At 35.4% G+C, this 12793-nt stretch overlaps 1 protein-coding gene across 1 annotated transcript; it reads right to left on the bottom strand.

Moving 5' to 3' along the window:
- Positions 1 to 4158, bottom strand: LOC135083420 (UDP-glycosyltransferase UGT5-like). The gene is made up of 4 exons (XM_063978159.1): positions 3302 to 4158; positions 2962 to 3184; positions 908 to 1127; positions 1 to 544 (listed from the first exon to the last, which is right to left on the bottom strand). The coding sequence occupies exons 1-4, from the start codon at positions 4121 to 4123 to the stop codon at positions 265 to 267; spliced, it is 1545 nt and encodes a 514-aa protein (XP_063834229.1). The 5' UTR covers positions 4124 to 4158; the 3' UTR covers positions 1 to 264.
- Positions 4159 to 12793: the final 8635 nt, after the last annotated feature.

Below are 12793 nucleotides of genomic sequence, written 5' to 3'. Positions count from 1 at the left end.
TTGAACTGCATTGTATTTATTAAAACGGGATAAGAAATTTATGCCCATTTTCACCATCAATCCCTAATTTTTATGTGACCCCTTAAAAACAAAATTTCACTTCACTCACTTAAAAATAAGGATTGATGATAAATACGGGCATTACTTAGTCTCATTGAATAAATAATCTGGACCATTTATAATGAACAACATGTATAGGTTCAATTTTAGTATTTTCAAGTTCCGAAGAAACATATTTTAAACAAAAAAAAACAATGACACACATCAATTCTTCTTTACTTTAAGCGTAACTCTGAATAACTTCACATAAATATACCTTAGCACTCCTATAACTACGCCTAGTACTAGTCCTACAACAAATAACACAGTTATTACTAATTCCAACTCATAGTATTCTGCCAAAGAGATGTTCGCTGCAGGTGTTCGCAAGTGACGTGCTCCAGAGTGACGTATGGTGTACTCTGTCCACCAGACCGCGCGCTCTAGTGGAGTCTGAGGTTGATCGCGCATTATGGTGCGAAGGCGCACTATGTTATTACGGTAGCTGTAAATAATAATTATTCATTAGACAAATTATTATTTATTTTTTACAGGTTTACCTAAATAAAAAAATAAAATAAAAACCTTATAAATAAAAAAACAAGATGCTGCCTTGGGTTAGGGGCCTATATTATATACTCCAGGAAAAGTATCGGTTCTTCAATTCATAAACTAGTTTTGAAATATTTTAGATTCATAATTACTTAGAATTTTGAGATAGTCAGGTCCTTAGGTTTCTAACCACAAGGCCATCGTACGTTATCATAGTAAATGGCTACCCACTCTATTCTTATCAGAGTATTATTTATTATCAATTAGAGATACTATTGTTTACATTGTGTAATCAAGAGACACTTCTGATACTTACGAATCATCTTTCAGAATCTTATTGATCCCTTCATTTAGTTTGTCTTCAGTTACGGTTTCTAAATCAACTCTGACGCCAATGCCGTAATGTAAATACTGTTCAACATTGAATTCCTGGTCTGCAAATACTGGCATTCCAAGAAGAGGAACACCAGCTGTGATGGCTTCATCCGTGGACTGAAGCCCACACTGGGTTACGAATAGTTTAATCTTTGGATGTCCTAAAAATAGAATAAAACAAGCTTTTTTGGTTTGGTTCATAAATTATTACTAATCGTGAACACGTCACTTCTATTTGGTGTCGAATAGAATTAGGCCATGCTTTTTGGTATCACTAATTAAAAATATCCAAAGTATTTAAATAATTGAAATTGCTTATTTAGTGCTTAATTGTTGTTTTTACCCTACAAAAATGTTATAAATAAAAAATATTGGAGAGTGCTTGACCTAGATGATTTCATTATCAGAAACTTTTAATTTTAAACAATTTGCACCGAAATAACATACGATAATACTTTTTGTCGCTGTAAAAATGCTCCAATGATAAAATGCTAATGGATTGTAGTTATGAAGTTACAGGCCAAATCAAGTTAATAATGTCAAGATTAATAATAGATTTTATATATTATTTCATATTATTTGTCTCAGATCATAGAAAGAGAATAGATATGAAGTCGCGCGTAACTACAACGAGAACCAGTGTCCCCACATTTCCCCCACCACAGCTCCCACACACACATTCAACTGTGTAAAAACAAAGCGACTGAGAGTCTACGACAACATGTGCAACCGGCTTAAAAGTGCTGTGATTGGCCAGAAGGCGTGCCTTATGGCCAATCAATGGCAGCGTGACGTGACGCACACTTTGAAAAAAGCAATTAGAGAGAAGAAAGATAAAATGGAGTCGATAAGATATCGATACTTTAAATCCTGGGGGCAAGGCTCGAAATTGGTTTAAAAAATACTTGTATGAAAACCTTTTTATTATTATACGTTATTATTATGTTCTTTAACGATTTTTGCATAAAGGAGTCAGTTCCATTTTGTATGGACGAAAAACTCAGAATCAATTATTGGGACTAAATGAAGTTACCTTTTATATTAATTTACCCCAACCAAAGCTCAATGTCGTTATCGATGGAGTATAGAAGTTATAGACTGACAAAGTTTGTATGAAAAGTCATGGGTTAAGTAGGTACTTGCGATTTTTACCAGTATTTACAATATTGGTAATATATTATTATTTACTTTAATAATAATAACAGGATCACTATAATTATTATTAACTACTATCGCGCATTAACTTTTTAATTATGGCGAAATTCGTACCGCCTATGTTTATCAAAAATAAGGCCTATATTAGGCTTTCAACTAGCTCTTATAGTAATTACATAGTTGACAGTTACTAATCCCTTCTACTATTGTTATTGTTTTTGTAAAAACTTAAAAATCGCAAGCAACTCATGATTTTTTCATTCAAAATTAGAAAATAGAAAATAATAATTTACTTCTATTTATCGATAATAGGAAACCGTATTCGAACACGAGCCCTGCACTATGTTACGACCGGCACATGCGGCCGTACTGTGTATTTTCACGCGTCAGTGGATATCGGAAGAAATAAAATACATTGCGCAATAGTTACGCATGACATAAAGTGGTTGCTAACTAAATCGTCAATGTACAACGTGTTTGAATTTTTATCACCACTAATTTCGATATCGCAGTAAATGTCACGGCACTGAATTCGTTCGTAAAAATGTTTAGTTTTTTTTTATTTATAAGCAAAATACCAATGGATTTGCAATACTTACATGTGGTAAATGACTTCATTGTTCCTGTAGTTCTTCGTTTCACTTATGTTATTGCACGTTACGACGCATTATCCAACAATATCGGAGAACATTTCCTCAGTACGACTGAATCGCGACTAACCTGGCGTCGCGGGCGATGTTCGTTTCTGGGCATATCGCGGAGACACGCGCCACGCCCCCGTTTCACATCTATTCCCTTCTATGATCTGAGTTATTTGTAGAACAAGACAAAATAACTTACTCAGAAGATCAGATTGTGGAAACCATTTTGAAATTCTTATATTTGGAGTGCGTCCAGGTAGTTCGTCTTGGTTCCATTTCCATAAAATATCGTATGGCAATTTTGAGAATACATTCACTAGCGTTTGTATTTTTTCGGGCGGGAACAATGCTGGGTCTACGTTTGTACCAAAACTGACGTATATGACTCCATTTTTAGAAGAGTCTAGGTAATTTTGTAGGTCCTGAAATTGAGATTAAATAGTACGTATATTTAAAAATATGCCACAAAAATAAAGTTACTAACTTGAACTAAGTTTCGAAACTATACTTGAACTATGTTTCGAATAATTTACAATTACCTTTGGCAGATCTTTTGCTGGCTTCTGATGCATCCCACCAAGATACACCACATTTGGGGGTACTGGACGATTGAAATCCCACAAAGGATGAACATTTAGAAAAATCATATCCACATTCTTTCTTAATTCTTCCACTGTCGGAACATCTGGGCTAAATACACGTTTCATCACATCCAAACAAAATTCGTTTACTTCTGGAACCAACGAATCAAAAACGTATTCATCGTAGAGTTCGTTGAGTTTCTCTCGCAAGGTGAGATTGTAGATTCGATGATGAAAAAATGTAGGATAAAGAAGCGGATGTGTAGCAGCACCAAACAGTTGCAAATCTATCTTAATGCCAGCTAATGAACTAAACTGAATTACTGGTGCTTTGTATATGTGAGTCAGGCCTAAAGCACACTCCGCATGCGCTTCAACGATTATTAAATCAAACGGTCTTGGATCTTTAAGTATCTTTTGCACGGGTTCGGTCTTAATCTGTTCTTCCATTATTGATATCAGTGATTTAAGCATTGTCCCGAATTGGCTGATTTCCATCTTGTTTTTATGTTCCTCAAACAACTTTCTCCATGTCCTGTATGAGAGATCATGCACATCTATTTCTGTTAGATTTTCCGGTGCAGTTCCATTTGGGAACATAGGATCTGGGGTTATGACGATCACTTCATGTCCTCTTTTAGCAAGTTCCAGACTGAGAGGTCTAAAGACTACTTGATGACTTACAGATGGTGTTGGATAGTAAGCGAGAATTCTGGAAGCTTCGACAACACTATTCACAGTCAAAATACTTGCAAAACACACAATTATCAGACACGACATGGTTCCACGGTAATCTTCACCACTCTGATATAATAAAATAACGTGACGAGGAAATCATTTTATTTATGAAGTGGCTAATTCTGCAGAGTCATGTTGATTTAGATTTTTTACAATCTACTTAATTTAAATGACAAGTTGATATATTGTGATAAGCATTTTATTTACTAGCCTATTGGATTCTGTTAGCTTCTCCTTCAAATATTTTTTAACACAAAAATAGGTATTATACAGTGGGTTTGGGATAGGGCTAGCGATAATTTAAGGCGATGTTATTATGTCAATTTTATCGACAAAATGCCTCCAAAAACGTGCCCGTCAAAACTAAATTTTTTGACAAAAACTAAAATTCATTTTTTTTTTTAATTTTTTTGGTTTTCATTTTTAATTTTTTTGATAATTGTTAATGACACATCATTATTATTATCTTACAAATGCAATTTTTTAGTTCTCTGTAAGACGGGCACATAAGAAATACAAACAGTTTTTATGTAGAGTCACATAAAAAATTAAGCCACCCCCATTCCAAGAGGAGGGGTGGGCCCACTTATGGGGCATTTTTGTCGACATCACAACATCGCCTTCAATTATCGCTCGGAACAGTCCAAACACACTTTTAAGGAAGACATTAGACTAGGAATAATATTTTGGATTATAACATGACGCACACACTACAGAAAACACGTTTGACTCAAGATGCAAAGCAGCATTTTTAGGGTTCCGTATCCAAACGGGACCCTATTACTAGGGCTGAGTTGCACTACCTAACTTTGACCGTGACTTCGAAAACCGGTGCTTTAGTATGGAGTTTGTATTTTGACGTTTGTTAAAGTCAAAATAAGATGGTGCAACCCAGCCTAAGACTTCGCTGTCTTTTTGTCTGTGACCAGGCTGTATCTCATGAACCGTGATAGCTAGGCAATACCAAATATTTAAGAGGGGCATACAACAACAAAATTGTCGTACGGAACCCGTCGTGCGCGAGTCCGACTCGCACTTGGTCGGTTTTTGCTACTGTTTTTCTTTGCGTCTAATGACGCACATTATTAATTATACACCAAAAAAACTATTGTTTACAAGAACCTTCCGGGTACTTTAAGAATTTTGTACGCTTTTTAAGATAAATTAATCGGTACAATACAGAATATCATTGTTCCATAACAACTTTGTGTTACGTACGTGTAATTTTTTTATTACTTGGAATTGTTTTTTTTAATATTATTATTATAATGTACCTTTTCAGTATACTTATTGTCTTGTTAACTAATCAACATTGTAGAAAGCTTAGAAATGCTAATTTAATTATTGATTTAATTACACAGGTAATTTGTTTTTATGAAATCAAATCAAATCATTTATTGCATTACATGTGTGGTTTGACAGTTGGTAAATGGTAGGGTAGTACATCACATGCACCCTGTAAGGGCATCGCAAGTATTAAGTATAATAAACATAAAGGTATATTTTGCTGAATTAATTCTTAAGTAAGATAAATTAAATTTTACAAAATAAAAGAAGAAGTTACAATATTAGATCAGTAGTAACAATGATTAATTATGTTATTTCATTATGTATATTTCATTTAATAATACATTTATTCAAATTTAAATTTATTGCAGCCTAATATAATATTCGTCAATTTTGTAGAAACACTTATCACATTGAAAAACATTTAAGGACGCCACAAATTTATCATAATTATCTATTTATTCTGTCTTAAATATTTAGGAAGGGCATTATCTCAGATCATAGAAGGGAATAAATGTGAAACGGGGGCGTGGCGCGTGTCTCCGCGATATGCCCAGAAACGAACATCGCCCGCGACGCCAGGTTAGTCGCGATTCAGTCGTACTGAGGAAATGTTCTCCGATATTGTTCGATAATGCGTCGTAACGTGCAATAACATAAGTGAAACGAAGAACTACAGGAACAATGAAGTCATTTACCACATGTAAGTATTGCAAATCCATTGGTATTTTGCTTATAAATAAAAAAAACTAAACATTTTTACGAACGAATTCAGTGCCGTGACATTTACTGCGATATCGAAATTAGTGGTGATAAAAATTCAAACACGTTGTACATTGACGATTTAGTTAGCAACCACTTTATGTCATGCGTAACTACTGCGCAATGTATTTTATTTCTTCCGATATCCACTGACGCGTGAAAATACACAGTACGGCCGCATGTGCCGGTCGTAACATAGTGCAGGGCTCGTGATCTAATACGGTTTCCTATTATCGATAAATAGAAGTAAATTATTATTTTCTATTTTCTAATTTTGAATGAAAAAATCATGAGTTGCTTGCGATTTTTAAGTTTTTACAAAAACAATAACAAAAGTAGAAGGGATTAGTAACTGTCAACTATGTAATTACTATAAGAGCTAGTTGAAAGCCTAATATAGGCATTATTTTTGATAAACATAGGCGGTACGAATTTCGCCATAATTAAAAAGTTAATGCGCGATAGTAGTTAATAATAATTACAGTGATCCTGTTATTATTATTAAAGTAAATAATAATATATTACCAATATTGTAAATACTGGTAAAAATCGCAAGTACCTACTTAACCCATGACTTTTCATACAAACTTTGTCAGTCTAAAACTTCTATACTCCATCGATAACGACATTGAGCTTTGGTTGGGGTAAATTAATATAATTTAAGGTAACTTCATTTAGTCCCAATAATTGATTCTGAGTTTTTCGTCCATACAAAATGGAACTGACTCCTTTATGCAAAAATCGTTAAAGAACATAATAATAACGTATAATAATAAAAAGGTTTTCATACAAGCATTTTTTAAACCAATTTCGAGCCTTGCCCCCAGGATTTAAAGTATCGATATCTTATCGACTCCATTTTATCTTTCTTCTCTCTAATTGCTTTTTTCAAAGTGTGCGTCACGTCACGCGGCCATTGATTGGCCATAAGGCACGCCTTCTGGCCAATCACAGCACTTTTAAGCCGGTTGCACATGTTGTCGTAGACTCTCAGTCGCTTTGTTTTTACACAGTTGAATGTGTGTGTGGGAGCTGTGGTGGGGGAAATGTGGGGACACTGGTTCTCGTTGTAGTTACGCGCGACTTCATATCTATACTCTTTCTATGATCTGAGGGCATTATATAGCCTTATTGCCATGGAGTATGGTCCCGATCCATGTAATTCTAATTTACTATCCGGCAACACAAGCTTGTTTCTCTTTCTCAGTGTCATAGTCCCAGTGTACTTTTCGTCTGTCTTATCAAATATTTCCCCATTTTGCCTAAGTATTTTGCATATTTCCAATATATAAAGAGATGGGACAGTTAATATTTTATATTCTCTAAAATATGGTTTACAGCTTTCCATAGGCCCTATCCTTATACATTTTTTATGTGGAACCAAAAGTTTTGGCGCATCTGTGCTGTTGCCCCACAAAGCAATACCGTAGCGCAGCTGCGAGTGCGCGTAAGCATGATACGCAATTTTGGCGGTATTCGTGTCTGTGGACCTTTTTAGTTCGTTCAATGCATAGATAAATCGCGATAGCTTACCTGATATGGTTTCAATATGGCTTTTCCAATTTAAATTGCAATCTATTTTTATACCTAGTAATGAAAATGAATTGACGCATTCGAGCTCTATATTATCAACTGTGAAATTTAGTGGTATTTTTGATAGGGTCTAAAAATCATTAGTTTTGTTTTGTTGTAATTTATGTTTAAAGAACTTTATTCTCATAAGAAATTTACATTTCACTTATAATGAGATACTAAAATATTTAATAAATAAGTTACAAATTAGGCACTGGTACTGGTGTGGTCATTAATTTATGACTAGATTATCACCCAACCAAGATACAATTTCATGGGTAGTTTTATTTAACTTATCTTTTAGTTGTTCTTCATCTATGGTAGGAAGTATAACTGACATGTCATCTGTAAACAAAATACTGGTCTCTTTAATTATTTTTGGCAAGTCGTTTATGTAAATGAGAAATAGAAAGCATCCTATGACTAGGGTTGCCAGGTTCAAAAACACAAAAGCCGGAGTCTGTGCTTCATTTGGCCGGACATTTTCATTTTACCCTAAAAGCCGGACATGTGAGGGGGGGGGGTGCAATTAATGTCATAGCTCACGAGTGAGTACTATCATCGTATCACCATCGGCTGCCCAACATCCTGACGCGTGCGATTCATATAATTCTGTTGCTCTACTTTCGTCTGGCGCGGCAGGCCAAACAAAAAGCCTAACAAAAGCCGGACAGGCCGGACAAGACCGTAAAAAGCTAAACATGTCCGGCTAAAGCCGGACGCCTGGCAACCCTACCTATGACACTTCCTTGGGGTATAGATTTTGATACTACTGCCTTGGAGCAGGTATTAATGAAAGGGCCCACTTTTAGCTTCGATGTTTTTATTAGTAAATTAAACACCAAATCAACAAAAATCTACTCTAAAATCTTAAAGTGGGCCCAGTTGCTGGAAGAAAAAATAAATAAATCAGTGATTTGGCCCGTGGACCAACCTGATAGTGGGCCAAGTCACTGGATAATTATTTCAATAGTTGGATTTTTACATTTCGATTTATGTACAACGCTCTTCCTAGTGCTAAGCCCTTCAGCCTCATTATTTCTCGCTTTGCTTTTAAAATTGAAAAGCTCGTTTATGTACAAAATATTTTCTTATTTCGACCATTGAAGGTGGTTCCACTACATGCCTTAGCAAAATTGTAGGGCGCGGAAAGCCGTTTATGCCTCAAAATGCTTAGAGCTAAAAATTGAAATGGGATGGTTGTTTGTTGAGCGTAGCGATAAGCGGAGCGGGTGACGGTTTGAAGCGAGTGGTGCATGACTTTTATAAAGGTTTAGCCAAACCAACGCGTGCAGATCGCGTAGACTATGATGGTCTGCAGGCGCTGATTTGGCTTAAGCTAAGCGGTATTTATACAGGATGTCCCATAAAGAGCGTGCCGAACTTAAGGAAATAATAGACTAATAGATGAACATCTATGCAAAAAAAAAAGTTATTTAGAATCCCTGATCGTAACAAGGCAGGTATTTGACCGCAATCGCACTTGGCGTTAAGTGAGATGCAGTATAGGATGGTACAATCTGCCCGGTTTCAACCAAATTATATACTTGCTGGACAAAGTATTCCAAAGACTTCCACAACGTCTTGCGTGCGTGCGTGCTTTCCGCGACCTTTACTAGATCATCGGTCCACTACGTAGTCCTAGTTAGTTCCTTCTTTCTGCTTATATCGTTTCAGAATTTACGGTGCATAAACTTGACTCGACTTGTTACTGGATCCGCACCCGAATGGTAAAAGCCAGTACGTTTTACAGTAATTAAGATATTAAAGAGCCGAGTGTTTTGAGCCGTCCCGAGCATTCATTTGGAAGTTTAAAAGCCGGCATTTTCAGGTTAAGTCTTGTTCTGTTCGTGTTTTAGTAATGCAAGCTTTCTTGCTTTTGGGGTGTTACAGGAACACTGCGTCAATACCGTAAGTGTAAACAGTTTTTTGCAGGAACATTGCGTCAATACCGTAGGTGTAAATTATTTTGCTGTTCACACAAACTTACAGAACGGGGAAGTATTTTTGAAACATTAGAAACAATATAATCTTAATGACGGACTTTTGAGTTTTTTACTCGCAAATGTTAGCTAAGTACCTATTTAAGTGTTAAAAAGGTGGACTCTGTGAGGCATTTTCTGCTAGTCTTAAATTGAGCTGAGCACTTATTTTTTTTAATAAGTGGAGGATTTTGATCATAATAATTGATATTTTTTTCAACTTAGATAAATCTCCTGCTGGACTAAGGCCTTTTCTACAAATTTCTACAAGGGCTTGGTCTTGCGCTGCCCGCATTAAGGCGCAACCCGGAACCTTATGGTAACACTTTAAAGGAATTTTGTTTTCAAAAGGGTCACTTAAAAATTATGGATTGATGTTGAAAACGGGTTCGTACTGACGATCTGGTAAAGGTTCCGGGTTGCACCTGAATGCGGGTAGCACAGGACCTGCCCTTGTAGAAATTCGTGAAGAAGGCCTTTGTCCAGCAGTGGACGAAATTAGAATAACCAAACGAAAGGCGATAAATACATTAATAGGTCACAAAAACATCGGATAATTAAACTTCCGTAAACCACAATTCCTTTATTAATATTGTAACGATTTTAAGTCGTTATTATGAGCGAGCTATTAACTTTGACAAAATTACAGCAAATTCTGAGCGTCAGAAGTTAATTAACTAATTGTATAGGAATTTCTCATCTTTTGAGCAGAATAAACAAGAAAATATCTTCATTTACTCGCTTATTATGAAGCGAGGGTGAAAATTACAGAGTACCTACATTTTGAATAGACTGTTACTCGTGGTCAATCCAAGTTATTCAAATTTATGTACCTATGCGAGTCATTTCTACTAGTATTTAAGTATCTTAATCTGTAAGTCTAGATATTAGCACGTCACTACCTTGTTTAATATACCACGCAATTTTGTATACCCATTCTTATAAGTATACACCATACAAGAATGCATGGTAAATTCAGTGAACTGCTCCTGAATCGAATGTACCTACTACTGCTATTTCTATTTATTTATATTAACCGACAGAGGCACAGTGGTGACTGAGTTTGTTGCGGCGCTTCTTCTCAGCACTTGCCAAATGTTGGTGTCGAAGCGCTGGTAGGGTAAAAAGATTATGAGACATGTAGAGGCTCTTTAAGAGCAAAATGACGATTTGTAAGAACTATTTATTAGTCTAAACAAATAAAGAAATTTTGACTTTGACTTTAAACTTTTCATTAATAGGAATATTTTTAGTCAATTCGATATTCTGACATGCAATAATTTGCATGCATCATTAATTATTATGACAACCTTTAATTAAAATCAGCGATTTTTATAAGCACATGATGTCGTGCCCTGCGTTCCCAAACAACTGCACGCAGGAAGATTTAATGAATGCTGCTGACAACGCCACTCTTGTATCGGAGTTTTGGGCTGATACTGTATAGGTTTGTTGTCGACACGACAAGAAGAAGAAGAATCATTATTTTAAACCGAAATATCTCACTTTAGGAACAAAATGCTGTATAAGTCAAATTGGCGCCATCGTTATGAAAATGTTTTAACCATTTTTAGATAGGAAAAAAATATTGGACACAAAAACTGTCAGTTTGTTACGTTCATACCACATACGAAATTGGAAGGGTTAAAAAGGAAATCCTTTAAAAATCATAAAGTTCTTAGAAATGTTAACATACATTTACAACTTCATCACTTGGAATGACATTACAATATTTTAAACAGATCAGTATAAATTAGAGATGAAACGGATATCCGGTAACTATCCGGTAGGCCGGATATCCGGCCTAAATTTACTATACAGCCGAATACCGGATAGTAACTCACTATCCGGCCAGATACCGGATATTAAAAAACTACGACAATTTCCTATGAATAAAATGGAATACATTAATCTTTGAGGTAAATATCAATAAAATGGCTTATAGTAATGACGGCTTTTATTTAAAGTCCAAAAAGTTACAAAAAAGCCATATTAAGGCCTTTCAAAAAACTAATTACTTTTTCAGGTCTATTCACTCTAATGGCGAATACATAAATAGTAAACATCTGTTAATGTCGAAATATTGCCAGATAAAAAGGGGATCTTTTTTTCACTGATGGTCTAGTGACATGATGCATGCAGTTCAGTCAGATTACGCAGCAAGTAAACTAATTTAATTTTCGCTATTCAATCACACACTCACGATAGCAACCGATATCACCCGAATTGATCTGCCCCCTAGACAAGTGGCAAAATCTGACATTCTATTCGGACGGATTTGATTTTCAAAAAGTGTGACTACTCTAGTCTACTAATAGACCCACTGATCGCGTTCAAAGCACCTGTGCAGCGCTAAACTTGTCACGACATGCAACGAGACAATGGGCCAACTATCCGGCCGCCGGATATCCGGCTATCCGGCCTGGCAGCTGGCCGGATATCCGGTATCCGGCCAAACAACTATCCGTTTCATCTCTAGTATAAATGTAGAATTACATTCGTTTTAAAACAGTTTTAGAATAAATTATGTTTCTATTTTCGTTATTTAATTAAAAGATGTTAATTATTAAGCTCGACTTATTTACTAAATATTTGGTTAATAAAGTTCAGGTCAAAATTTTTGATAACATAATATTATTAATTATCCTAAAATGATTTTGTGAGAAACTAGTGTTGTCTAATCTATTAATGGCTTGGCTATCGATATGCTGTAAAACTATTTATTTTATACCTTGTTAAAGATCGATCAATCTGATAATCGTAAAAATACAATTTATTATTACTAGAAAAGTTGCAGCCTCTTTGGCCAGTTCTGGCTGCAACTTTTCTTATTTTTTTCAAATTCTAGATGGTTTTGAAAAACCAAAGGTTATACAGGGTGTTGATTTCAATACCCGCCATATTTAGGGAGTTGATTAAGTAGCTTATTCTGATCACGAATCAGCAAAAAAACTGACTTCAAATTTTTTTTAATATTTTTTTAAATATCTACGATTTCCATAAATCGACCACTACAGTGCAGAATAGTCCCCCAACGCAAACGGCGCGCGGCGCTCACCTAATCGCCTGAGGTATGTCAATCGTTTTCTTTATTTTTCTTTTGCTTGCT

Source organism: Ostrinia nubilalis, chromosome 23, assembly GCF_963855985.1.
Source record: "Ostrinia nubilalis chromosome 23, ilOstNubi1.1, whole genome shotgun sequence".
NCBI classification, from domain to species: Eukaryota; Metazoa; Arthropoda; class Insecta; order Lepidoptera; family Crambidae; genus Ostrinia; species Ostrinia nubilalis.
This window is presented reverse-complemented; position numbering and strand designations above follow the sequence as displayed.